Consider the following 27,625-nt stretch of genomic DNA (forward strand, 5'->3'; position numbering starts at 1 on the left):
TTTTCACTAAATTGGATCTTAGAAACGCGTACCACCTGGTTCGGATCCGGGAGGGAGACGAATGGAAGACGGCGTTTAACACCCCGTTAGGTCATTTTGAGTACCTGGTCATGCCGTTCGGCCTCACCAACGCCCCCGCGACGTTCCAAGCTTTGGTAAACGACGTCTTGTGGGACTTCCTGCATCGGTTCGTCTTCGTATATCTGGACGATATACTCATCTTCTCCCCGGACCCTGAGACCCATGTCCAGCATGCACGTCAGGTCCTACAGCGGTTGTTGGAGAATCGGCTGTTTGTGAAGGGCAAGAAGTGCGAGTTCCACCGCACTTCTTTGTCCTTCCTGGGGTTCATAATCTCCTCCAACTCCATCGCCCCTGATCCGGCCAAGGTTGCGGCGGTGAGAGATTGGCCCCAACCGATAAGCCGCAGGAAACTACAGCAGTTCCTCGGCTTTGCAAATTTCTATAGGAGGTTCATCAAGGGTTACAGTCAGGTAGTTAGCCCCCTGACTGCCCTGACCTCCACCAAAGTCCCCTTCACCTGGTCGGATCGGTGCGAAGCCGCGTTCCAGGAGTTGAAACGCCGGTTCTCGACTGCACCTGTTCTGGTGCAGCCTGATCCTGTTCGCCAGTACGTAGTTGAAGTTGACGCCTCTGACTCAGGGATAGGAGCCGTGCTGTCCCAGAGCGTGGAGGCTGATAAAGTTCTCCATCCTTGTGCCTTTTATTCCTGCAGGTTGACCCCAGCTGAACGGAACTATGACGTCGGCAATCGGGAACTCCTCGCGGTGAAGGAGGCTCTTGAAGAGTGGAGACACCTGCTGGAGGGGGCGTCGTTGCCCTTCACAGTTTTCACGGACCATCGGAACCTGGAGTACATCCGGACCGCTGGTCTCTGTTCTTCGGGCACTTTGACTTCCAGATCACGTACCGCCCCGGGACCAAGAACCAAAAACCAGATGCATTGTCCCGGGTGCATGAAGAAGAAGCCAAAGCGGAGCTGTCGAACCCCACCGAGACCATCATCCCCGAGTCCACTGTCGTGGCCACCCTCACCTGGGACGTGGAGAAGACCATCCGGGAGGTCCTGACAAGAAGCCCGGACCCGGGGACTGGCCCCAAGAACAGACTATACGTTCCACCAGAGGCAAGAGCTGCCGTCTTGGACTTCTGTCACGGGTCCAAGTTGTCCTGTCATCCCGGAGTGCGCAGGACCGTGGCAGTAGTCCAGCAGCGCTTCTGGTGGGCGTCCCTGGAAACCGACGTCCAGGACTACGTCCAGGCCTGTACCATCTGCGCCAGGGGTAAGGCGGACCATCGGAGGACGACGGGACTCCTCCATCCCCTGCCAGTGCCTCATCGCCCCTGGTCTCACATCGGCCTGGACTTCGTCACGGGCCTCCCGCCGTCCCAGGGCAACACCGTGATTCTCACGATAGTGGACCGGTTCTCCAAGGCGGCCCACTTCGTGGCCCTCCCGAAGCTCCCGACGGCCCAGGAGACGGCAGACCTCCTGGTCCACCACGTCATGCGGCTGCATGGGATACCGTTGGACGTCGTCTCGGATCGGGGTCCCCAGTTCTCTTCACAGGTGTGGAAGAGTTTCTGTAAGGAGCTGGGGGCCACCGTAAGTCTCTCGTCCGGGTACCACCCCCAGACCAATGGCCAGGCAGAGCGGGCTAACCAGGAGTTAGAGCAAGCCCTCCGATGTGTCACCTCCGCGCATCCGGCGGCCTGGAGTCACCATCTGGCCTGGATCGAGTATGCCCACAACAGCCAAGTTTCGTCTGCTACCGGCCTCTCCCCTTTTGAGGCATGTTTGGGGTACCAGCCCCCATTGTTCCCGTTGGTGGAGGGAGAGGTCGGTGTGCCCTCGGTCCAGGCCCACCTCAGGAGGTGCCGCCGGGTGTGGCGGGCCGCCCGCTCTGCATTGGTAAAGGCCCGGACGAGGGCTAAGGCCCATGCGGACCGCCGGCGTTCCCCGGCCCCCACATACCAGCCTGGGCAGGAGGTGTGGCTTTCGACCAAGGACGTCCCTCTGTGTGTCGACTCCCCTAAATTGAAAGACAGATTCATCGGACCATTCAAGATCCTCAAGATCATCAACCCGGCCGCAGTGAAGCTTCGACTCCCGGCTTCACTGCGGATTCACCCCGTCTTTCATGTTTCCCGTCTCAAGCCACACCACACCTCGCCCCTCTGTACTCCGGGACCGACGCCACCTCCTGCCCGGCTCATCGACGGGGAGCCTGCCTGGACAGTCCGCAGGCTCCTGGACGTCCGTCGTAAGGGCCGGGGTTTCCAATATCTGGTGGACTGGGAGGGGTATGGACCTGAGGAACGCTCCTGGGTGAAGAGGAGCTTCATCCTGGACCCGGCCCTCCTGGCCGAATTCTACACACGACATCCGGACAAGCCTGGTCGGACGCCAGGAGGCGCCCGTTGAGGGGGGGGTCCTGTTGTGTGGGCCGCTGAAGAGGAGGTACTGCTGGCCCACCACCACCAGAGGGTGCCCTGCTTGGAGTGCGGGCTCCAAGCACGAGAGGGCGCCAGATCCCGAAGAAGTGACAGCTGTCATTCTCTCCCTGCACCAGCTGTCACTCGTTTATCATCATCAACATCACACCATAAAAACTGGACTGCAACTCCACCTCCTTGCCGAGAAATCGACTACCATTCCTGAGGTAATCCTTCTCTGCAGTATTTGGATTAATCCACGTTTTGATCTCTGTTTGCAGCTGTTTATTCCTGTGGGACAGTTTTGTTGGAGCGGCGTATTGTGGGAACCGCGACGTCTTCGCCTCCCACTCCCTCCAGATAAGTGACTGACAGGAGCTGCTTAAGTGTATGATTGGAGGTGGAGGTGCTCCCTCCCATCAGTGTTGGACTGTGTATTACTGAGTGTGCGGACTCACACTCACACATCCTGTTTTTGCTCTCTGCCAGCAGTACCAGGGTCGACAGCCGGGAACAGAGGCCACCTGGGGACTCGGGACTTGGCGGCTCCGGTGTTCTTCAGGCCGTTGGTGGTGGAAGCCGTGTGGAGTACGGCTTCTCTCTCGTCGGGGGGGTCTCCTATCTTCGAGCCTGCCACACGTCACCTGGTGCTAATTGACTGTGCATATTTTCTGTATCTTTTCGTTGTGTAGTGTCACAACATTAAATTGTGACCTTTTGGTTTATTCATTGTCCATTCATTTGCGCCCCCTGTTGTGGGTCCGTGCTACGACACCTTCCCAACGCAAACAGTGATATTTGACAAGTGAAATTAAGTTTCTAGGATTTATAGAAAGTGTGCAATAATTCTTTAACCAAAATTAGACAGGTGCATAAATTTGGGCACCCCAACAGGAAAAAATACATCAATATTTAGTATATCCTCCTTTTTGCAGAAATAACAGCCTCTAAATCCTTCCTATAGCTTCCAATGAGAGTCTGGATTCTGCTTGAAGGTATTTTGGACCATTCTTCAAAATATCTCAGGTTTGTTGGTTTCCAAGCATGGACAGCCTGCTTAAAATCACACCACAGATTTTCAATAGGGCAGCACGGTGGCTTAGTGGTTAGCACTGTTGCCTCACAGCAAGAAGGTCATGGGTTCAGTTCCCGCCTGTGGCCTTTGTGGAGTTTGCATGTTCTCCCCATGTTTGTGGGTGGTCCGGTTTTCTCCCACATCCAAAGACATGCGGGTTAGGTGGATTGGAATCTTTAAATTGTCTGTAGGTGTGCGAGTGGGTGTGAATGTGTTTGTTTGTCTGTTTGTGGCCCTGTGACAGACTGGCATCCTGTCCTGGGTGTACCCTGCCTCGTGCTCTATGACTGCTGGGATAGGCTCCAGCTCCCCGGGACCCTTAATTGGACTAAGCGGTTGAAGATGAGTGTGTGTGTGAAATTTTCAATAATATTCAGGTCTGGGACTGAGATGGCCATTCCAGAACGTTGTACTTCTTCCTCTGCATGAATGCCTTAGATTTTGAGCAGTGTTTAGGGTCATTGTCTTGTTGAAAGATCCTGCCCCGGCACAACTTCAACTTTGTCACTGATTGATGAACATTGTTCTCAAGAATCTGCTGATATTAACTGGAATCCATGTGACCCTCAACTTTAACAAGAGTCCCAGTACCTGCACTGGCCACACAGCCCCACAGCATGATGGAACCACCTCCAAATTTTACTGTAGGTAGCAAGTGTTTTTCTTGGAATGCTGTGTTCTTTTTCAGCCATGCATACTGCATATGTCCAAATAACTCAATTTTAGTTTCATCAGTCCACAGCACTTTATTCCAAAATGAAGCTGGCTTGTCTAAATGTGCTTTAGCATACCTCAAGCGACTGTTTGTGGCGTGTATGCAGAAAAGGCTTCCTCTGCATTACAACATCATACAGTATCTCTTTGTGCAAAGTGTGCTGTATAGTTGAATGATGCACAGAGACACTATCTGCAGCATGATCATGTTGTAGGTCTATGGAGCAGGTCTGTGGGTTGACTATGACTGTTCTCACCATCCATCTCTTCAGCTTATGTGAGATTTTTCTTGGCCTGCCACTTCAGGCCTTAACTAGTACTGTGCCTACGGTCTTCCATTTCCTCACTATGTTCCTCACAGTGGAATCTGACAGTTGAAATCTCTGACATAGCTTTTTGTATCCTTCCCCTAAACCATGATGTTGAACAATCTTTGTTTTCAGGTCATTTGAGGGTTGTTTAGAGGCTCCCATGTTGCCACTCATTAGAAGAGATGCAAAGAGGGGAAACATTTGTAAATGGCCACCTTAAATACCCTTTCTCATGACTGGATTCACCTGTGTAAGGAGGTCAAGGGTCAGTGAGCTTACCAAACCAATAAGTGATTTCAGCATCTCGGGCTGACGAGAAGGCATTGGGACAAACAAATTCACATGCTTGATGGCGGATGCATAATCAATGTAATATCGCACACTACTGCGTGCAGTAAATGGTATTTCTCATCGAAAGTAAGCATAATAAATGTTTCCCAGTACATTGTACTGTGTTGTCTTGTAGTGTTTTATATAATTTGTGTCATGGCTTTGTTTGTCCTGATACTGGAAGTGCGCGCTGCGTACATGCGTATTTGTAATGCTGAACAGACTTATTTTGTGTTCCAACAGTTAGTGCTAAATGTATTCAAATCAATAAAATGACAAGGGTGCCCAAATTTATGCACCTGCCAAATTTTGTTCAAATAATTGCACACTTTCTGGAAATACTAGAAACTTCTGATCCAGACAACCAATGATTTATAAGATAAGATAAGATAAACTTTATAAAGGAAAATCATGAAAATTATCAGGGTGCCCAGACTTTTGCATACAACTGTATATCAAACAGCAAATATCAGCTTTCCCTGATTTGTCTGCGATTTTAAGCCCCTTTCACATCGGGCCTGCATTCAGCTGCATATGCTGCGTATCTTATAACGCAGGAATGTCTGCATCAGTTGTGCACAGCAGGGGGGACACAGCAGGCATACAGAGGCCACTTGGCTATTATTTTATAGATTTAGTGTCATCTGCATAAAAATTAAACTTTGGACATTTCTTTGACAAACAATTTGTGTCAATAGTAAACTAAACAGGACCCAGGGGTACCCCCAGGCCTGGTGGTCCTCAGAGGCAGTCCGGGTCCAGTGAGTCCAGGGATCCGGTTTCCGGGCTTTGGTCGGACTGAACAGCCATTAGCGGGCTGCGGGGCTGTGCGTTCGTCTGTTGCTGTCTGTAAACAGGAAAAACGCGCTCCACGGAGCTGCTGGAAGATCACCGACACGCGTGGACCGAGTGTGCGGGGTTTGCGGTGAGGACCAGGAGCAGCAGGCGGCGGTTTTCCTCCGGGATGTGAGCGTCGGACGGCCGCGGTCCGCTGAGCTCGGAGCACGCTGAGGCTTCGAACCATTAGCAGCTCCCACCACTGTTCCCCGGGGATCCATGGAGTGTGCACGAATACCTGTCGGACCCGGATTCCCATCGGGGTGAGTGGGCCTGTTTGTGCGGGACTGTGTCGGTGGGTTCGGGGTCCAGGTTCTGGGAAGGCGGGTTAGCCTGCTAGATTAGCTCGCCAGGCTAGCTGCTGTCTTTGTCTGGAGAGGCTGAGGCGCTAAGGGGCATGATTCCGTTATCGGACACGTCCCTGTTTGACCCGTTTGATTTTTTTTTTCTTCGTGTAGTTTACTCCAGAATAATAACGCGTTCATTTCAACGCGTTAAAAACGTGTCGACAAACACATGAGTGCGTGAAATCTGCGTCAGTCGACAGCTGATGGTTAGTTCACCGTTTAAACGCCGTGTTTTCATCTTCTTACCGTCTTTATTCACGCTGTGTCACATGTTGTAATCTTTATTTATGACGTCAGATGTTGTCATCTTTATTTTTGACGTCAGAGACTATATTCTGTTTCTCTTTAAGAAATAAAAATTTTGGCTGTTGCCTTTTAAAGGCACCCGGGCACGTTGTCCGATAATGGAACTCCGGCACTGATAGGGAGGTTGAATTCGTAACTGTCCGTCAGACGGGACATCGGCGCTAACGGAGCCGTCCCTCCAACAATGGACACGGTGTCCAGACCCAGTTTCATGTCTAGAATCGAGTACTTGGTTGGAATCTCGTGGATTTCTTTCAGAGGTGCACAGAGATTAATGGAATCTGCCGCTAAGCGTCCCATCTCGTTAGCCGTAGCGGGCCAGCGCGGGCCGCAGCCTGGCTACCGGTGGGACTGAAGAATAACGTCATGTTATTCGGTGTGCGGGCCGTCGGTGAAGTTTGTGGGTTCTTTAAATGCAGACGTGGGGCCGTCTGGAGGAGGTCAGGGTGTGCAGGTCGTTTAGCGAGCTCCGGGGCCGAGTTCCTGAAGCTAGCCCCGCTAGCCTCCAGCTAACGCTAGCCTCCAGCTAAAGCTGGCGAGCGGCGCTAACGCAGCAGCTAGGCCAACGTTTTCCCACACAACCTGGCCTTTATCGCCTTTAATGCTTTAAGCGTCCTTTTCGTTTCCCGGACGGCATTTGTTTAATAGCTCACTGACAGTCAGTCAGCGCTGTCAGTCAACTTTATTTATAGGCACAGGCTACCGGTACGGGAGGTACACTGCCTCTGATTGGCTGATCGTCGTCACGTGACAGCCCCCGGGCCTTCTGATTCGTTAATATTAACTAACCTACGAACCGACACTAACTTGTAGTAACTCTGCTTGTGGTCACTGGGTTTGTTGTAACTTTATGTCATGGAGTCGTCTGTAGAGTCCCAGTGCTGCCCACTGAGCACCTTCGTGTGCCTTCATGGAGAGCGACGTGCCGCTTTCACATCCGGACAAAATATTGACAAAGTGCCCAGATGTGAAATGTTTCATGTGTGTTTGCAATGCGGATACACAAGTGAACACACACAGAACAAAGCTCACAACATACGTGTTAAAATACCGTTCTGACCTGGATATCGAGCCAGTCAAATTCATTTACATTAAATTATGTAAGGGAAGTGTTAACCTTAGTCTTGACACCCACACGTTCCCAGATATTAGAGTTGAAAGTTTCCACGGATCTTACCTGTTCCAGCTTCAGTCACTTCCTTTGCAGATGATCATTCATGAGTCACATTTTATTCCAAGCGCTGCCAGGCAAGATCAAGGTACAGAAGCTCAACTTGAACATGTCACGATCCAAAGAAGTTAGTGTTGAAAGTTTACACGGATCCCATATATTCCATCTTCCAAATTCTGCAGACATAACAAGGCACAATATCACACAATCCAGACTGGGTACACCGGCTACATGAATTAATTCCACACGGTAAATCAATCAATCAATCAATTTTTTTATATAGCGCCAAATCACAACAAACAGTTGCCCCAAGGCGCTTTATATTGTAAGGCAAGGCCATACAATAATTATGTAAAACCCCAACGGTCAAAACGACCCCCTGTGAGCAAGCACTTGGCTACAGTGGGAAGGAAAAACTCCCTTTTAACAGGAAGAAACCTCCAGCAGAACCAGGCTCAGGGAGGGGCAGTCTTCTGCTGGGACTGGTTGGGGCTGAGGGAGAGAACCAGGAAAAAGACATGCTGTGGAGGGGAGCAGAGATCAATCACTAATGATTAAATGCAGAGTGGTGCATACAGAGCAAAAAGAGAAAGAAACACTCAGTGCATCATGGGAACCCCCCAGCAGTCTACGTCTATAGCAGCATAACTAAGGGATGGTTCAGGGTCACCTGATCCAGCCCTAACTATAAGCTTTAGCAAAAAGGAAAGTTTTAAGCCTAATCTTAAAAGTAGAGAGGGTGTCTGTCTCCCTGATCTGAATTGGGAGCTGGTTCCACAGGAGAGGAGCCTGAAAGCTGAAGGCTCTGCCTCCCATTCTACTCTTACAAACCCTAGGAACTACAAGTAAGCCTGCAGTCTGAGAGCGAAGCGCTCTATTGGGGTGATATGGTACTACGAGGTCCCTAAGATAAGATGGGACCTGATTATTCAAAATCCATTTGAATGTCAGTTTTACCTCTGTCTTCGTATTCATGCATTGCACAGGCATGACGCTCTGCAAGAAACACCAGTTCATCACCCAAAAGTCACAGAAAAAGTAACAAGAATAGCCAAAGCTACTTACTTATGGAACGAAATGTTGTCTCCCTTCTTCCTCTGGCTGTGGCATTGCCAGCATGCGCAGCTTTCCAGCATTTTCCAGCTGTGTCTTGACAAGATCTATATCAGTGCATGCAGGCCACCCAGTTGCCCCGTGTTAAAATGGTGACCACGCCCCCTTGCTGGCACGTGTCTCAGTTCAAGTGCAGACTCCAGCATTCATATATGTCTCTATGCTTTTTGTCTACTTGGTTCTGCTACAGTAACAGACAGTGTTGCCACAGTTACTTTGAAAAAGTAATCCAATTACTGGTTACTCCTTGAAAAAGTGACTTAGTTACTTTACTGATTACTCAATTGTAAAGTAACTAAGTTAGATTACTAGTTACTTTTTTAGTTACTTTCCCCAGCTGCCGACAACAACCCTCTGCCACCTCAACATGACAATGATACCTGTTTTGCCAAAACTCACTTTATAGTCACCCTTTCTTGACTTCATTGAAAATAAATACTTGTTTTATAAAAAGTAAAATAAAGACCTCTTTCTTGACCTCATATTTAACTGTTGACAGCACTGTAACAGTAAAACTTGCAATTTCTAACCTACATTGTTTATAAATGTAACTATTAAATTCTAACATTTTTCTAACATTTAAATTCTCTCTAAACATGTTGCTTGTCAAAATTATTATAAGTAGTATTAGTAGTTGTAATAAAAAAAAGGCTTCAAAACTGGACCTTTAATCTAGGGGTGTTGTGGGGGGGGGCACATCCTTGCCCCACGCCCCCATTCCATCTGGATTCGCCCCTGCTTTGGCGTTTGAGCACAAAGAATGGATAACATTTATTTATGCAGAAAACATGACCAGATTTACAGGTAAGAAAGTTTTATTGTGTTTTCACATCATGTGGTCCTCAGAAAGAGAGTTTAGGTGCATTTGAGTGGAAAATAGTGTTAGTTGTTGACGCGTTGCAGAGGATCAGCTGTTTTTAGTGAGCAGATACGGAGCGGCTCAGTTCAGAATTCTAAATAAAGGAGAGAAAAAAGCATAAAAATGTCTTTGTAAAGCTCAGTGCAGGTGTGCTGTTGTCACCGCACTTTAAGAGGTGAGGACGAGTCGTAGCTGCTGCAGAAAACCATGGATGAAAAGCTCACAGCTCACTGAAAGTGGGCAGTTCAGTTGAACCCCGACCTCCTGCCCACAGACCAAGTTTAATGCTGCTATCGACCCACAATGTAAAAATAATAGTAACACACAGTGACTTGGAGAAGTAACTTTAATCTGATTACTGATTTGGAAAGATTAACGGGTTAGATTACTCATTACTAAAAAAGTGGTTAGAGTAACGCGTTACTAAGTAACGCGTTACCAGCATCACTGGTAACAGTATAGTATTTTAAAAAAGAAGGGAAAAAAAATTATATATATATATATATATATATATATATATATATATATATATATATACATATGTTATAGCTCATTTTTATCATGGCAGCATGGTGGATTAGTGGTCAGCACTGTTGCCTCACAGCAAGAAGGTCCTGGGATCAGTTCCCACCTGTGTAGAGTTTGCATGTTCTCCCCGTGTTTGCGTGGGTTTCCTGCGAGTGCTCTGGCCTCCTCCCACATCCAATTACATGCGGGTTAGGTGGACTGTAAACTTAAAACAAACAAAACAAAGTACAGTGAAAGGTAAGATGGAGCCTTTTCAGTGCAAATACTTATATAAATCTGCATAAACCACATGCAGTCTTAAAAAGTCTGGAGAAGAAAAGAAAATCAAGCTAAAATTTAACCAAATCCAGAGCGCAAATTAAAAATGAAAATAAATAAATAAATAAATAAGAACATAGTATTTAAAAAAAATAAAAAGATTGCATATAAAGAGAAAGTATAAGAGAAAAGTATGTACAAAACTGTGGATATTTCAGTGGCAGTGGATATTGCACATAAACAAATCTTGCCCTCATTTCAAGTGTGTCATGTGACCTGGCTGTTCCAATGGCATTCAAAGCTCTAAGAGCAGTTGGGTAGAAACTGTTTTTCAGTCTGTTTGTTCTTGCTTTAATGGTTCTGTACCATCTGCCTGATGGCAGCAGCTCAAATAGAGTGTCCAGGGTGGGATGAGTCCTTTAGGATGGTGTTGGCTCTCCTGAGACAATAAGAGCGATGAAGGTCCCCCAGTGTGGGTAGAGGGCACCCAGTGATCTTCTCTGGAGCTCTTTCCTGTTTGCCCTCATTCAGCTGGTAAACCACATCCAGAGGCAGTATGTGAGGATGCTCTCTATGGCAGAGCGGGAAAAAGACACCAGACATCTCTGGTTGATGTTATTTTTCCTGAGGAGTCTCAGAAAGTGGAGTCTTTGCTGTGCCTCCTTTACCAGGTGTGTGGTGTTCCTGTCCCAGGTCAGTTTCTCCTCTATGTGGACTCCAGGAAACAGAAGTCCCTGACCCTTTCCACACAGATCCCCCCCCCCCCCCCCCCCCCCCCCAATGATAACAGGCTGAATGTCTGTTTTGTTACTGCTGAAGTCTATGATTTGTGTTCAGGAGCAACTTATTTTCTCTACATCACACATCAGCTGTTCCACCTCATCCCGGTAGACGGACTCATCTCCAGTGATACAGCCGACCACTGTGGTCTCATCTGCATACTTAATGATGGAGGTGCGGTCAGAAGTGTAGAGGGTGAAGAGCAGCGGGCTCAGCACACAGCCTTGAGGGGAACCGGTGCTGAGTGTGAGAGCTGTGGATATGTGGGGGCCAATCCAGACTCTCTGTGAGCCATCTGACAGAAAGTCCTTAATCCAAAGACGTGTGGACTGAGGTAGGCCGAGGTTCAGTAGGTTCCTCACAAGGCCGTGAGTGGAGGATGGTGTTGAATGCTGAACTATAACCCACAAAGAGAAGCCGGGTGTAGTTACCCTGTTGGTCCAGGTGGGTCAGTGTGGTGTGGAGGGCAGAGGTCACGGGTCTTCTGTTGACCTGTTGGCCTTGTAAGTGAATTGGTTTGCATCTGAAGTGGGGGTTAGGAATGACATGATGTGACTTCTAACCAGTTTTTCAAAACTCTTTAACTTATTACCACCAGTGTGATTGCAACATGCCGGTGTTGCATACCGAACTGTTCCCCTAAAAACACCCCATGACGCGGTTCACTGATTATCACCTCGTTTCTGCTTCAAACTGCCTCCAGTCATCATTTGTTTCAGCCACAGATATCTGAAGCTTTTGTAAACAATCATTTATACATAAATTCAGCTTTATTTCATCATAAAAGGCGGTGGAAGTGATCAGAGCGCCGCACCTAAATGAGCTGCTAGCTGATGCGTTCACTGCGCGTTGGTCATTTTCAAAGAGTCATGGAATTTCGCCTCCTTTCTGCTTCAAACTGACTTTAGAATGATTTAAGAGGTTTTATTTTATCATCTGATGGTTAATAATCCCATTAATCCATCTGATTGCTTTGGGTGAAGAGACTCTGTCTCAGACGAGCTGCTGTGGTCCCAGCATGTGGCTCACCTTGTGCTCCCCCACCCTGAAGTTACTCCTGGCCGGTGGCAGTGACGTGGCTGCTCCAGGTGTTACAGTTTCCAAGTGAGCAAAGAAGAGATTAATTTAACTTTTCTGCCAGCGCCATCTCAATTGTGACTAACCTGGTTCAATAAAGGTTAAATTATAAATCAAGAGAATATATATATATCTGGGGAATTCCATAACAAATATGTTACTTTTTTTAATGCCGTCTGCAGGAGGACATGTGTGTATGCTTTTTAAGCATGGAGCTTTTCAAGCTTTTTAACAGTCTGGAAGTTACCTTGATGCGATGTGTGATGCTAACATCCATGAGCTGTCTGTAAATTGCTCCAGAGGTGTTTATCAGGTTGCAACAACAGCATTTTTCCTTTTAGAAGGGTTTATTTCTCTGTAACTTTTACATCTTAGATTTATGCAGAAACGCAGTGGTTTGGGAGCGTTTTCCACCTTGTTGGATTAGTAGCGAGAGAGACCAGCCAGTGATGTCATGGTGCCTCTCTACTCTGATTGGCTGTCACCGTGTCTTTCCCATAATACCTTGCGCAAGTCTGGGGAAGCCCCCACGTGATCTATGATGTCACTGGAACATCGACTGTTAGGTGTCAACCATCGCTGCCGTAAGTAGTTCATGTCCATCTGTTTTTTTTTTTTTTTTTTTTTTTACCCTTCAGGGGAACTAATTCATCCACATGGGGTGTACAGCCAGTAGCTACATTCTGAGTGCCGGTTCCAAGCCCGGATAAATGAGGAGGGTTGTGTCAAGAAGATGCAACCCAGAGGAGATAGGAGCTGGAGGTGGCAGAGCTGAAGATGTTGAGATTCTCTTTAGGAGTGACAAGGATGGACAAGATTAGTAATGAACATATCAGAGGGACAGCTCAGGTGGGACGGTTTGAAGACAAAGTCAGAGAGGTGAGACTGAGATAGTTTGGACATGCGCAGAGGAGGGACCCAGGGTATATAGGGAGAAGGATGCTGAGGATGGAGCCACCAGGCAGGAGGAGAAGAGTGAGGCCAAAGAGGAGGTTTATGGATGTGCTGAGGGAGGACATGCAGGTGGTTGGAGAGACAGAGGAAGATACAGAGGACAGGGTGAGATGGAAACGATTGATCTGCTGTGGCGCCCCCTAATGGGAGAAGCCAAAAGTAAAAGAAGAAGAAGACCCTTCAGGGGAACTATTTATTTATTTTTTCTAAACAGTGTGAATTTTAATCATATTGTTAATGTCGTATTATGAATCCCCTGCTTACTGGGCAATAAATAAAAGTGATGCCAGTGAGAATCCTTTGTTTTGTTTTGCCTTAAATCTTATAAAAAAGGTCAGTGGGCCTATACTTTTATTCAAGCACTTTTGATTGTGACCATATAGTTTTCAGGTTCTTTTTGCTCAGGGGCACCGCAGCAGATCAATTTTGGATCTGCATGTTGATTTGGCACAAGTTTTACACCACATGCCCTAATTGCATGCTTTTGGGTTTTTTTGTTTTATGTTTTCTAATCAAAGGCACTGACCTCTTGACCTCTGCACATTTTATGTGTGCTCGTCAGATTTTCAAAGTAAACACAAGAATCAGGAGCAATTTTAAAGGACATGTCTCATGTTTTTTAATGTCCTAGTTAGTAAGACAACATAAAAGTACTCATGATTGTAAGTGTCTCTGCACACACGTGCTAATAATTAGTGATCGCTGATGTATTTTATTCCTCTCACTCTGAGCGTTAGCAGATGCATTTCCGGAAAACGTTTCACTTGGCAATTCTCTGCATTTTTTAGGGTGTGACGTCCTTATTAGCAAAACAGAAACATTCCAATGACTGACAGACAGAAGGAAACAAACCTGCTCTGTCCGAAAATGAAGCTTCTGAGCTGCTGTTTGAATGTGACGGCTCTGATTTACAGACAGGAGATGACACGTTTCACCCTGAAACTCTTAACTTTTTCAGAGCATCGGATTTTGAGCCTAATGTGTTTGTGTGGATGCTGGTTACTGCAGCTGTTGTGTACATGGACGTGGGACATCTGACTGTTTTTACAGACTGCCTGGACACAGAGATGGATTTGTTACATTGATAAAAGTCAGAATAGATTATTTCTAGTAATTAATGGACATTATTTAACGTGCCACGATTGAAAGAGAGGCAGAGCTGCAGCCGTGGCAATCTCACGTGCGTGTGCTTCTTTAATCGTGTGAAGTTTACATTTGGAAATTAATCCATCTCACATGTTCAGGATTTTACCCCTTTTGTGTTTTGTGGCTTTCTAATTTTTAACTTTCAGAGAGTGTAAATTTGGAGCTGTGTGCTGTGATGCTCGCTGTGTGTGTGTGTGTGTGTGTGTGTGTGTGTGTGTGTGTGTGTGTGTGTGTGTGTGTGTGTGTGTGTGTGTGTGTGTGTGTGTGTGTGTGTGTGTGTGTGTGTGTGTGTGTGTGTGTGCGCTGTGCAGCTGATGAGACGCTTGGTTCCCCAAGCAGATGTATTTTTTTTTTTTAGCTTTTATTGATAATGCCACTGATAATTAGTCGTGCACAAAGCTGACCCTGGAGCAGAGATGGATACTGACAGGCTGCGTTTATGACTCAGTGCACGTTAACCTTCTTGGAGCCGCAACTTTTATAGTGACAACATCAAAATGAACAGTTTTCACTTAAAAATGAGACATCAGAACACGACATCACACTTATGTGAATTTTGGAATTAATCTGTGCCTCAGTTCTTTACATTAGCAGCTACAGTCCATTGAAGTGCATGCTGGGACGCTTCTAGTAGCTATGATACTTGTCGGAAAACCCGTGTACTCACCCGTGTACTTTTTTTTTCGGACGTCTCCATAGCTGTTTCTTGCAAATGCCGTATACTTTGAAACCAGTCACAGAAGTGCACAAAGTAATCCATCGGATGGCCACGAACAGCCTAAATCTAAATTCTGATTTCAGTGCGACGTGTCCTTTAAGCATGGAATTCACCAAAGAGGGCAAAAATCAACCAAACTTAAAACTGATAAAATGCTGAAGGTAGTCATGAGGGCGTGACACTGAAAGTACATTAGAAAATAAAAGAACATGTACTGAGTGAGTAACTTCATCCAACATCACAGAGGAGACGTAATCCAATTTAAAAAAAAAGAAAAAAAAAAAGTTTAACGATAGAACAGAGAGAGTTTTAGAACAATAGAGAGATGAGGGGTGTCGCTCCGCAGCTCAGTTTAGAGAATAAGAACCTGTGTAAATAACTGAAACTCTGAGCGGAGCAAGTGAAAAATGACAGTATATAAATAAGTGAAGATATGTACAAGCTATTTAAAGAAATAAGTATACATTCTGGATAAGGCTGGATAGGTAAAAGAACTTTGACATTTCTGTCACATGGTTCAGTGGAGAAGAAAACCTGCCTGGCTAGATTAAAGCTACTGCATGTACGTTTTCAAGACAGCAGCAAATGCTGTTTTCATCCAACATGAATGTGTTTTTAACCTTTTAAACATTATTTATGACCATGCATAACATCAAATGGTATGTTCTATAATCGTACATACTGTATTTACCCGTCAGATGGCCCAGGGTGTTCTGCACAAAACTCTGCCTGAAGAGGGGGTGGGCTCGTGGACGAGCATGCCGGAACACCCACTTCCATAAAATGTCTGAATTCATCCCAAACAAAATATAAATCACAAATAACTCACCCGTTTGTGTCGTTTTTTATAATTTTCTCATTCATTAAATGGGTTCCTTGTCATCTGATGTCTGGCGAGTCTGTTTAAGTTGTTTACCGGGGGTACATCTTCAAAACCTGGAGCGGACATCAAATAGAGAACCTTCCTGATGTTTGTTTTGTCCTGTACTTGTTCATATCTTGTCAGCGGGCGTCCAGTCGACGTTCAGGTGCTTTCTCACATCAGCAGCACAAAAACTGTCACAGCAGAATTCCACCTTATCCTTCACCAAGCTAGCCATTGTCCTGCAAAACATCCTGTTACGTTGCACAAGAGTCTTTCAAAATAAGAGCACACACATTTCAGCATAAACTTAGATTCCACTACCAGCGCATATTGATGACATCATTACCGGTAAGACATCTTTCAAAGTAAGAGCACATTTCAGCATAAACTTAGATTCTACTACCGACGCATATTGATGACATCATTACCGGTAAGACATCTTTCAAAGTAAGCACATTTCAACATAAACTTAGATTCTACTACCGGCGCATATTGATGACATCACCACCGGTAAGACATCTTTCAAAGTAAGAGCACATTTCAGCATAAACTTAGATTCCACGACTGGCGCACATTGGTGACATCATCACCAGTAAGACATCTTTCAAAGTAAGAGCACATTTCAGCATAAACTTAGATTACATTACCATTGATGACATTGTCGCCGGTAAGACATGGAAGAGACAAGAAAAACATCAAGAAGTCTGGACTTTTACTGACTTTTGTTGGCATTGTTTAACCTTTGCGCAGCTTCGTTCCTGCAGCTGGCGTTTTGTCAGGATTTTTAAACTGTAGAAAAATTTGAAGGAATCCACCAAAAACCTCAATTCATCCATATTTCATTTTGCTGTTTTTCTTGAAGGTTTTTTTTCTCATTTGCATTTAGTTTGACTTGGTTCGACCAGTTGAATGTTTTCACACAGTACAGAAGCCATTTCTGAGCACTGCTGTTGCGTTCATGTACCGTCAGAAATTACAGGACAAACTCAGTCTGTTTGCTTGGATTTTTTTTTTTTTTTAATCTGGGTAAGAGATCAGCTTCGCTGGGCTCAGGCACCTTAAATATGCCAGAGTTAATCTTTTGTGTGGATACAATTAATTATTTTGCCACAAGCAACTGCTGAATTTGAAACAACAAAAAAGTTATGTAATTTCCGACAGTATTTGAACTCAGCGTCAGCAGCAGCTGCTGCATGCGCTTATTATTTTGTATTAAATAAAACAATATGAGTGTAGGAATGACCATCCAGCCCTTCTGTACATGTGGCAACAGGTAGATGATTCAGATGATTATATAAAGAGCTGTTCTGGAAGACAGAATTCACGTTCTGGATCAGCTGCAGCTGGTGGAAATAACCGCACATGTGGAGTCAATGTGCGGTACTGCTCTGATATATTCAGTCATCTTTACACTTATATTTATTCCCCCTTTTGACAGTTTTCTGTTATAAATCAATATATATGCAGTGTTCAAGCTAGGATAAAATTTTAGCATAGTGGTAATGTCAAGGGAGCGAAGTGACCGAGGTGGGGGGGATGGTGCGGAAGGGGGGCAGCTTTTGAAAATTTAAGCTAAAAATTGGCCATTCATGTCCAGAAGGCTGGGGAAGTGTGGTGAGTGGGCGATCTCATTCTGGGTTAGCCAGTACATGGCCCTCAGTGAGACAGTCGGAGTCCGTGGACATTTTTATCTCAAGACTTAAAACCTATTTTTATTCTCTTATGAATAGTATTTATTTTATGTTTTATTCTTTTACTTCTGTTTTTAATTAAGTATTTGAACTGTTCTGGGTGAGGCACCTTGAGACAGCTTTTGTTGTAATTTGGCGCTTTATAAGCTGATTAAATTGAACTTGAACAACATTTTATTGAGTCTTAAAGTAAATAAATATGAAATTGGTTACTGGATCCTTAAACTCTGGACATAATAAACTCTACATGGTGGATCCTTGATCTCTGGACAGAAACAGAAATAAAATCTGTTAGTTTTTGTCAAAAGCATTTCCTTTCAGACATTATTATTGGCATGAATGTCTTTCCATATCTGAGCTGAGCTCTTGCAGATGTGCTGCAGGTCAGGTTTATAAAGAATGCAAGATGTCTCATTTTGGGAGGAAAAAACGTTTTAGTTGATTGTAGTTTATTGTCTGTATTGCAACGTTTAGAAAGAGGTGGCGATTTGTTTTGAAGTTATTAATTCCGAGCAGACTCTGTCTCAGCAAAGAGCCGCGCAGCGTTTGAAGCTGTGGCAAAAGAACGGAGGACGATTCTCATTTGTTAACTGCAACAAGACAAGAGTCCCAGTTAGCAACTTTAATACACACAAAAATGACTCATGATATTTTAATGGCTTTGAGAGGGGTTAAGAAGTGGACTTACCGCTTCTGAAGAGCAGTGAATCAAAGCGCCACGAGCCATTGAATCGAAGCATTGCTTCATTCATGCTTCAAACTGGAGTCGCGCTACAGAAACAGTTGATTACACGGTCCAAAATAAGTGTAACGGTCCAAAATTATATCGTAACAGGCCATAACGCAAGTTTGCACTAGCTAGAACCCTGTATATGGCTTAGTAACATAATACAGGGATACAGCAGTGACCACGGCACACCAGAGGTTTTTTCTTTATTGGAGCAAGACGGAGCGCGCAGCGTGTCCTCAGACAATGAGGATTCTGATGATGGAGATGATCCATCTCTTTGTCTTGACGAGGAACCACAGCAGATAGGTCCACTGACGTGCACACAGATCTCCACAGCTTCTGTTTGCAGTTTCTCCAGGACTCAGGCACTATGAGCTCCGTCCCAGCGTCGAGTCCTGGAACTCAGAAATGCAGACACACACTGCTCCAGCTGTGGCTTCAGGCGCGTTGAAGCGTAAAGCGTTGAGATCAGCGTTGGCTTCGGTTTTGTTAAGTTCTTCTTTTGTTCCTTTTGCGCTCTTGCTTAGCAGGCTATTCGGTGATAAAGCTCTTTCGTCTACCTTTTCTCAACGAATTGTGCCTTTTTTTTTTTTTTACTTTTTCCCTTTGTTCAGGAATCATCGTGTGCCGTGTGACTGGGCCATAAAAGTGACTTGAGTTTTATGTTTTCATTTATTTTGCTGTTTGTTTGCTAAATCAATCAATCAATCAGTTTTTTTATATAGCGCCAAATCACAACAAACAGTTGCCCCAAGGCGCTTTATATTGTAAGGCAAGGCCATACAGTAATTATGTAAAACCCCAACGGTCAAAACGACCCCCTGGGAGCAAGCACTTGGTGACAGTGGGAAGGAAAAACTCCCTTTTAACAGGAAGAAACCTCCAGCAGAACCAGGCTCAGGGAGGGGCAGTCTTCTGCTGGGACTGGTTGGGGCTGAGGGAGAGAACCAGGAAAAAGACATGCTGTGGAGGGGAGCAGAGATCAATCACTAATGATTAAATGCATATATATATATATGAAATCTCTGAGAGGGACTCCAAGTAGAGCCACTGTTTCTTCACATTGGAAGAAGCCAGCTGAGGTAGTTCTGGTATCTGGTGAGGATGCCCCTGGTCGTCTGCTTATTGAGGTCTATCTGGCACGTCCAACTGGTAGAAGGTCTCATGGAAGACGCTGGAGGGATTATATTTCCCAGCTGTCTTGGGAATGCCTCAGGATCCCCCATGAAGAGTTACGGGACTTAGCTGAGGATAGGATAAGTGTGGGATGAGCTGATTGTCTGCTGTCTGCTGTCACCACAACCTGGACCCAGATAAGTGGCAAGAAATCATGATGATGATATATGTTTGTGAAACACTTCCATCAGTAGTGATGGGTATTGATGAGATTTTAGCTATCGATTCTGCTTATCGATCCTTATCGATTCCCTTATCGATACCGCTTGTGAATTTTCTGTGTACTAAAAGTAGGCTTTACAGGTTTTCTATGTCGACAACGTTTTAATGAATCTTAAAGTAAATAAATATGACATTGGTCACTGGATCCTTGATCTCTGTACATAAATAAAAATAAACAAAATCTGTAGAGACTAGAGTTGGGTATCGAGAACCGGTTCCTTTCGGGTATCGTTAAGAAATGATTCGATCCACTGACATCAATAGCCTTTTTGCTTAACGATTCCCTTATCAGTCCTTCAAGAGCGCCCATTATTTTTGGGGTGTTTGTCGGGAAAATGATCATGTCTCTACGTTGATTACAGAACCCCTGCAGGGTCTGTAGCAATGAAGCATTGATTTGACTCTCTATTGTTGGTTCTTTGTTTCTTTGTTTTCTTTTGTTTATTTCACTTTATCTTAATTTTCCCACTAAAACCTTAACGAGCATATGTCTGTGAGTCATATTTGCCCTTTTTATGTTAAACCGACTTGTTATGGTCTTCTGAAACAGATGATAGATGTATTTTATAACTTAAAAATGGGACCGATGCTAACGCATTAGCATGTCTATGGCATTTTCAGTGTTAAAGTTAGCATTAAGCTGTTCGCATCTCAGCACGTTTGTATGCATTTGTTTTCTGTATAATAATTAATGGCTCAGCGTTTGTTGTCGTAAAAGAGTCAAATGTATTACAAATTATATTTTTGTTTATATATTAATAATAATAATAATAATAATAATGCTACAATACAATAAGTGTTTCCTGTGAACACCTAGTGACTCTTACACTTCATCCCTGTCTTATTTAAGTTTAATGACAGTTTGTTTTGGTCAAATCATATTTTCAATGTGTTAATTTCTTCAGTGATTTCCTCCAGAACTATCTGCCAAACTAGAAAACTGCTGCATCCTAGTAAGAGCAGAATACTACTGGAATGAATTTGAATAAGGAAACTTGGGTTTTTTCCTCACTAAATGGATGCTGCACTCACTCCAGTTTATTGTCTGGAATAGTCCCAGATTGCATTTCAGAGCTTCTAGAATTCAAACATTTTCATGCAGGTGGTATTTTTGGGTAATTTTGGGTTTCAGTTTTTTTTTTGTTTTTCACCACTTTCATCCCTGAATATGTCAATCGTGAGTCACTTTTGTGCAGATTAAAGTCACTAACTGGGACTTTATAGTATCTAGAGATTATAGTCCCCAGACTATAAAGTCTGGGGACTATAATTGATCACAAGCTAAATTTTAATGTTAATACTGACATGTTGTGTAAAAAGGGTCAACAATATCTGTTCTGTCTTCATAAATTGTCTTATTTTCAAGTGGATAAGACTATTATGATTCTTTTTTACAAATCTTGTATCAAGTCTGTTTTAACCTTTTCTATGTTGTGCTGGTATGGGAATCTCAGTCTTAAGGCTAAAAATTCACTGGTTAAAATAGTGAAGGCCTGTGGAAAGGTACTGGGAGGACCACAGAGTACATTGTCTGACCTATACCACAGAGGAAAGCATTGAGTATACTGTCGAACTCTGCTCATCCTCTTTTTAGTGACTTTCAATATTTACCTTCTGGCTCACGGCTCAGGTTTCCCTCTGTGAAGGGTAACAGATTTAAGTTCTCTTTTGTTCCTGCAGCCATTACTGTTCTGAACACAGGCCAAGGAAGGAGTTAAAACTGTGGAAGCATTTTAATGGACTGTATGTTTTAATGTTTGGACTGTGTAATTGTTTGTGATGCTGCACCACGGTACTGATATGTGTTCTGTGTGTCATGTGCTTTTAATTTACACGTATTCTCAAGCTGCAAACTAATTGCCCCATGGGGGACACAAATAAAGTGAAGTGAAGGGACTCCTTCTTGTGGCGAGAAAGAAACGAGAATCATCCACCGTTCTGTTCACACAGCTCCAAACACTGCGCGGCTCTCTGCCGAGTCAAGTTAGAACGATAGAGTCCAGTCTGAATTAATAAATTCAAAGTGAAACGCCATTGAAATCAAATGACACCTCTTTCCAAACGTTGGAGTACAAACAAACTGCAATCGATCAAAACATTTTTTCCTACCAAAATGAGACGTCCTGCGCTGACGTGCAGCAGCCGGCTGAGCTCAGCTCAGAGGTACGGAGAGACATTCATGCCAAAATGTCTGAAAGGAAATGCTTTTGACAAAAACTACAGATTTTATTTATTTTATTTATGTCCAGAGATCAAGGATCCAGTGACCAATTTCATATTTATTTACTTTAAGACTCAATAAAATGTTGCTGACATAGAAAACCTGTAAAGCCAACTTTTAGTACTCAGAAAATGAGGTATCGATAAGGGAATCGATAATGGCATTGATATCGATAAAATCTTATCAATATCCATCCCTAGTAGAGAAGTGATCATTTTCCTGACAAACACCCCCAAAAACAACAGCCGCTCTGAAGGACCAATAACGGAATTGTTAAGCAAAAAGGTTATTGATGTCAGTGGGTCGAATCATTTCTTAAAGTAGACCTGCATTGAAATAAATGCAGTCAGATCTTTGGACCAAAAAATGACTTACTTTTACACATAAGATCCTTCTGAGTGTAGTAAAGTAAATCTGCAAGCCCAGATCTGTCCTTCACCGGAGAAATCTTCATTTAAAAATGACAAATTTACAGCTAAAATTTAGCCCTCCGCAAAACTGTCATCACATCCAGGACGTTGTCGAGACGTCAAAGAGAAGACCCTATCCCAGCATGCATTGCGCGCGCCAACTGTAATTTTTGGATTTACGTCAGTTTGCATCTCTTACAAAAGCACCTTTTTATTGTCTTATACAGAAGAATCGACTTTTTTAAAACTTCGTATTGTCTTGCGGTACGTTTGGTGAGGACACATTTCTTTTTATTTTTGCTTGAAAATTATTTTTGGGGACTTTTTCATATGCCCGTTTGACTGAGTGGTGTTGCATTGAAAATCTACTGTCTTTAGCCTCCAGTGTTACTGTCGCGGGGTACGGATGCAGGACCCACAAAGAATCCAAGCCATTAAAAAGATACAAACCTCTCTCAGTGGCCACGGAGCTCTGCGGCTGCGGTTACCGAGACCGTGCGACGCTGCGGATTTTTCCGCAAGAAGTCTGTCCTTGCAGGCGGCCGGCCACTCCGCATCAAAACAGCGGGCATAGTATCTGGACTTGTTGCCAAGTTGGCCGCACCTCCATTCAGTAGACAGGGAGAGCAAGAACGTCGCCCGCTGTCGATGTCGCCGCTGATCTGAGCATGCAGAGCTGTATCTCACATTCATTGCAGCTTACTTTTGGATGTTGAAACCAGGATGTGTATAACAGTAACATTACTAACAGATAAAAATCAATTTCAGTGCGGGATCGGACTGAAGGCGCGAGCGCTCCGTCTTCACGTCATGGCAATATCCCGGATGTACAAACAGTTTTCGCGGAGGGCCAAATTTTAGCTGCAAATTTGTCATTTTTAAATTAAGATTTCTCCGCTGAATTACAAATTTGGTAGAGATCTGACCACATTTATTTCAATGCAGGTCTACTTTAACGATACCCGAAAAGAACCATTTCTTGATGCCCTACCCATCAGTTGATATCATTGACAACTGATATATTGATTGGGCTCCAGTAACTTTTGGAACCAACTCTATAGAAAAAAATCGACATGTCTCCATATCGTCTTTTGATTGGATGTTTCTCAGGATGTTCCTTTAGCAGTTCTGGGATGTTGCTCCTGATTTTGACATTTTCTGAGATGATCCTTATTCTGTCTGCAGGTGGTGATGAGGGGCACCGGGAGGAAGCGTGGGGTCCAGCCCTGAGGAGGCGTCCTGCGGCTGGGAGGAGCACCTCCCTCCTGCGGCGCTCTGGGACGCTACTTCTAAGATGTCCCTCAGCAGCGGTCCTGCAGGCGGGAAAGGTGTGGACTCCAGCGCGGTGGACACGTACGACAGTGGTGATGAGTGGGATATCGGTGTTGGCAATCTGATAATTGACCTGGACGCCGACTTGGAGAAGGACAAGCTTGAAATGTCTGGCAGTAAGGAGGGAGGCGGCCTGGCTGGCCCTCCGAGCGCTGTGGCTACTTTGCCTGACAACATCAAATTTGTTAGTCCAGCCACCACACAAGGCAAAGAGAGCAAATCTAAATCAAAACGGAGTAAGAACTCAAAGGAGAGTGCTAAGGCCCTGGTCCCAGACAGCACAAAGAAGGAAGCTCAAGCACGGGCCTCTGGAGATCCCCTTCCCCAGAACACCAACTCTACCTCCACTAAAGGCATTGAGAAGACTGGTAAAGCCTCACGGACTCTCACCGCTGTGAAGAAGGACAAGGAGGGCATGCCTGGTAAGACTAAAAAGGATAAAATGGAGATTGTGGCCACTGGAATTATTACAGAGAAAGACTCTGGGACCCCCATCTTGCAGGTAGGGGTCACTCGCAGTAGCCCATTTGAATGCCAGCAACAAAACTTGGAGTTAGTTGCCGCTGAGTATCTTGGAAATATGGCACTGGACTCTGCAGGGATTGGTCAGCCTGTAACCATGACAGTGGAGCAAGAGGAGGTGGACAACAGTGAATGCAGAAACCTGAAGAAATCCAGGAGTGAGAAGGTAAACAAAAACATGACGTCATACAGTACGTTACTTTACCAGTGATCACATGACCTTTAACAGTGATCAAAGCCCTACCGTGCCTGAGTTCAGGAGGTCTCGCGCGGTTCCTTGACATAGGCTTCAGGAAGTGGTGAATAATATGGAGAATGGTGCACATTCCAAACATCCCCTGCCTTCAGGGGTCAAGGGGCAAGACGCAGTTACACCTCCATAACCGTCAGAGTGGTATCGATGCTGATCCCCAAATCCTGTTTAGTTTTACTGCCACATGCTGGGGACGTGAGTGTGTGCTGAGACACGTAGAGAGGACCTGGGAGCAAGAGACACTGTTTTTTGCCAGTGCTTTTTAAAAAGCTGTTAGTTCAGGAGGTAACAGGCTAATAGTTCTAGGGTTAGGTTAGGGTTAGTATAGATAGATAGAGAGCTGACATAGCAAGTCAAAAAAATCAGTCACGTGACTCCTGGTGCCATCTTGGTTCCAAAATAGCGTTGGCTGTTAATCTGTCTGCATGTAAATCCAGCTATTTTATTTATTTATTGGCTGAAAACAGTGTTGCCACAGTTACTTTGAAAAAGTAATCCAATTACTGATTACTCCTTGAAAAAGTAACTTAGTTACTTTACTGATTACTCAATTGTAAAACTAACTAAGTTAGATTACTAGTTACTTTTTTAGTTACTTTCCCCAGCTGCTGACAACAACCCTCTGCCACCTCAACATGACAATGATACCTGTTTTGCCAAAACTCACTTTATAGTCACCGTTTCTTGGCTTCAATGAAAATAAATACTTGTTTTATAAAAAGTAAAATAAAGACCTCTTTCTTGACCTCATATTTAACTGTTGACAGCACTGTAACAGTAAAACTTGCCATTTCTAACCTACATTGTTTATAAATGTGACTGTTAAATCCTTTCTAACATTTAAATTCTCTCTAAACATTTTACTTGTCGACATTATTATTATTATAAGTAGTATTAGTAGTTGTAGTAAAAAAAAAAGGATTCAAAACTGGACCTTTAATCTAGGGGTGTTGGGGGGGGGGGGGGGCACATCCTTGCCCCACGCCCCCATTCCATCTGGATTCGCCCCTGCTTTGGCGTTTGAGCACAAAGAATGGATAACATTTATTTATGCAGAAAACATGACCAGATTTACAGGTAAGAAAGTTTTATTGCATTTTCACATCATGTGGTCCTCAGAAAGAGAGTTTAGGTGCATTTGAGTGGAAAATAGTGTTAGTTGTTGACGCGTTGCGGAGGATCAGCTGTTTTTAGTGAGCAGATACGGAGCAGCTCAGCTCAGAATTCTAAATAAAGGAGAGAAAAAAGCATAAAAATGTCTTTGTAAAGCTCAGTGCAGGTGTGCTGTTGTCACTGTGCTTTAAGAGGTGAGGACGAGTCGAGCAGCTGCAGAAAACCATGGATGAAAAGCTCACAGCTCGCTTAAAGTGGGCAGTTCAGTCGAACCCCGACCTCCTGCCCACAGACCAAGTTTAATGCTGCTATCGACCCACAATGCAAAAATAATAGTAACACACAGTGACTTGGAGAAGTAACTTTAATCTGATTACTGATTTGGAAAGATTAACGCGTTAGATTACTCGTTACTAAAAAAAGTGGTTAGATTAGAGTAACGCGTTACCAGCATCACTGGCTGAAAATGACGGGTTGTTGTGCATTTGGAGGCCCAAATAGACACAACAAGGGCTTCAAGATGTACAGATTCCCTTCAGATCCAAACAGAAGAAACATTTGGGAAAATAAAGTCAGCGTGTTGGATGGAAGCGACTTCATCATCAAAGCTTTGAGAGGTAAATTTATTGTTCAGTCCCATGTACAGTACTAGAAGCACTCAGAGTGCTAACCCTTACCAAAAAATAGTACTCATAAGTATATAAAAAGTAAACTGGAAGTATATGAGGTCTGTTAGAAAAGTATCCGACCTTTTTATTTTTCAAAAACCTGATGGATTTAAATCACGTGTGCTTGCACGAGCCAACCTTGAACCTTCGTGGGCATGTGTGATTTTTTTCACGCCTGTCGGTTGCGTCATTTGCTTGTAAGCAGCCTTTATGTGAGGATGGGTGGAGTCTCTAGTCGTTTTTTCTTTGCAAGTAAATGGCGGAACGACTGGAGCAGCGCCGCATCAAATTTTGCTAGAAACTGGGCGACAGCCAGGTGGAAACCATTCGGATTATTCAGACGGCTTTTGGTGACGATCCTCTGGGCATCACACAGATTAAGGAGCGGTACAACCGGTTTAAAGACGGCCGCACAACGGTGGAGAGCGAGCCACGCTCCAGTCGGCCATCAACATGCTGAAATGACAAGATCATTTCCAAAGTGAACGCTGTGGTGATGTGGGACCGTCGTGTGATTATCCGAGAAATTGTGGAAGAGGTGGACATCAGCACTTTTTCGGCACATTCCACTGTGACAGAAGATTTGGCCATGAAAAGGAGCGGCGGCGAAATTCATCAGCACAAAGCTGATGGTGCAGCAACAGCGCCACCGTGATGAAGCTTCTCATGGCCAAATCTTCTGTCACAGTGGAATGTGCTGAAAAAGTGCTGATGTCCACCTCTTCCACAATTTCTCGGATAATCACATGACGGTCCCACATCACCACAGCATTCACTTTGGAAATGATCCGGTCGTTTCAGCGTGTTGATGCCAATCGGAGCGTGGCTCGCTCTCCACCGTTGTGCGGACGTCTTTAAACCGGTTGTACCGCTCCTTAATCTGTGTGATGCCCAGAGGGTCGTCACCAAAAGCCGTCTGAATAATCCGAATGGTTTCCACCTGGCTGTCGCCCAGTTTCTAGCAAAATTTGATGCGGCGCTGCTCCAGTCATTCCGCCATTTCCTTGCAAAGAAAAAACGACGAGAGACTCCACCCATCCTCACATAAAGGCTGCTTACAAGCAAATGATGCAACCGACAGGCGTGAAAAAATCACACATGCCCACGAAGGTTCAAGGTTTGCTCATGCAAGCACACGTGATTCAAATCCATCAGGTTTTTGAAAAAAAATAAAAAGGTCGGATACTTTTCTAACAGACCTTGTACTTGAAACATACTTGCATGTACTACTTTTTGGTAAGGGAACCTCCGCCAAGGCCGTGGGGTCACTGACGCCATAACATCTACACACCGTGGAATCACTGAACCTAAAAAAGTCTAACAATGATGTTTGCTCAGTAGTAAAAAAAAGTTTCATCTGCTGTGACTGGATAGCATGTATCCTTAGCGCTTGGCATCACGGTTTATTGCAACTTGCACCTTTCCCAGAAGCTACTGTCAT

At 44.6% G+C, this 27,625-nt stretch overlaps 1 protein-coding gene across 3 annotated transcripts in view; it reads left to right on the forward strand.

Moving 5' to 3' along the window:
- The first annotated feature begins 5,666 nt into the window (after window positions 1-5,666).
- znf609a (zinc finger protein 609a) overlaps window positions 5,667-27,625 on the forward strand; it is a 68,491-nt gene continuing 46,532 nt past the window's right edge. For all 3 annotated transcript variants that reach the window (XM_034175682.1, XM_034175681.1, XM_034175683.1), the window contains exons 1-2: window positions 5,667-5,987; window positions 23,482-24,316. In XM_034175682.1, the coding sequence (XP_034031573.1) occupies window positions 23,591-24,316 (726 nt within the window). In that variant the 5' untranslated portion in view covers window positions 5,667-5,987; window positions 23,482-23,590. The remainder of the gene's footprint in view (window positions 5,988-23,481; window positions 24,317-27,625) is intronic.

This window comes from Thalassophryne amazonica, chromosome 8 (genome assembly GCF_902500255.1).
Source record: "Thalassophryne amazonica chromosome 8, fThaAma1.1, whole genome shotgun sequence".
NCBI classification, from domain to species: Eukaryota; Metazoa; Chordata; class Actinopteri; order Batrachoidiformes; family Batrachoididae; genus Thalassophryne; species Thalassophryne amazonica.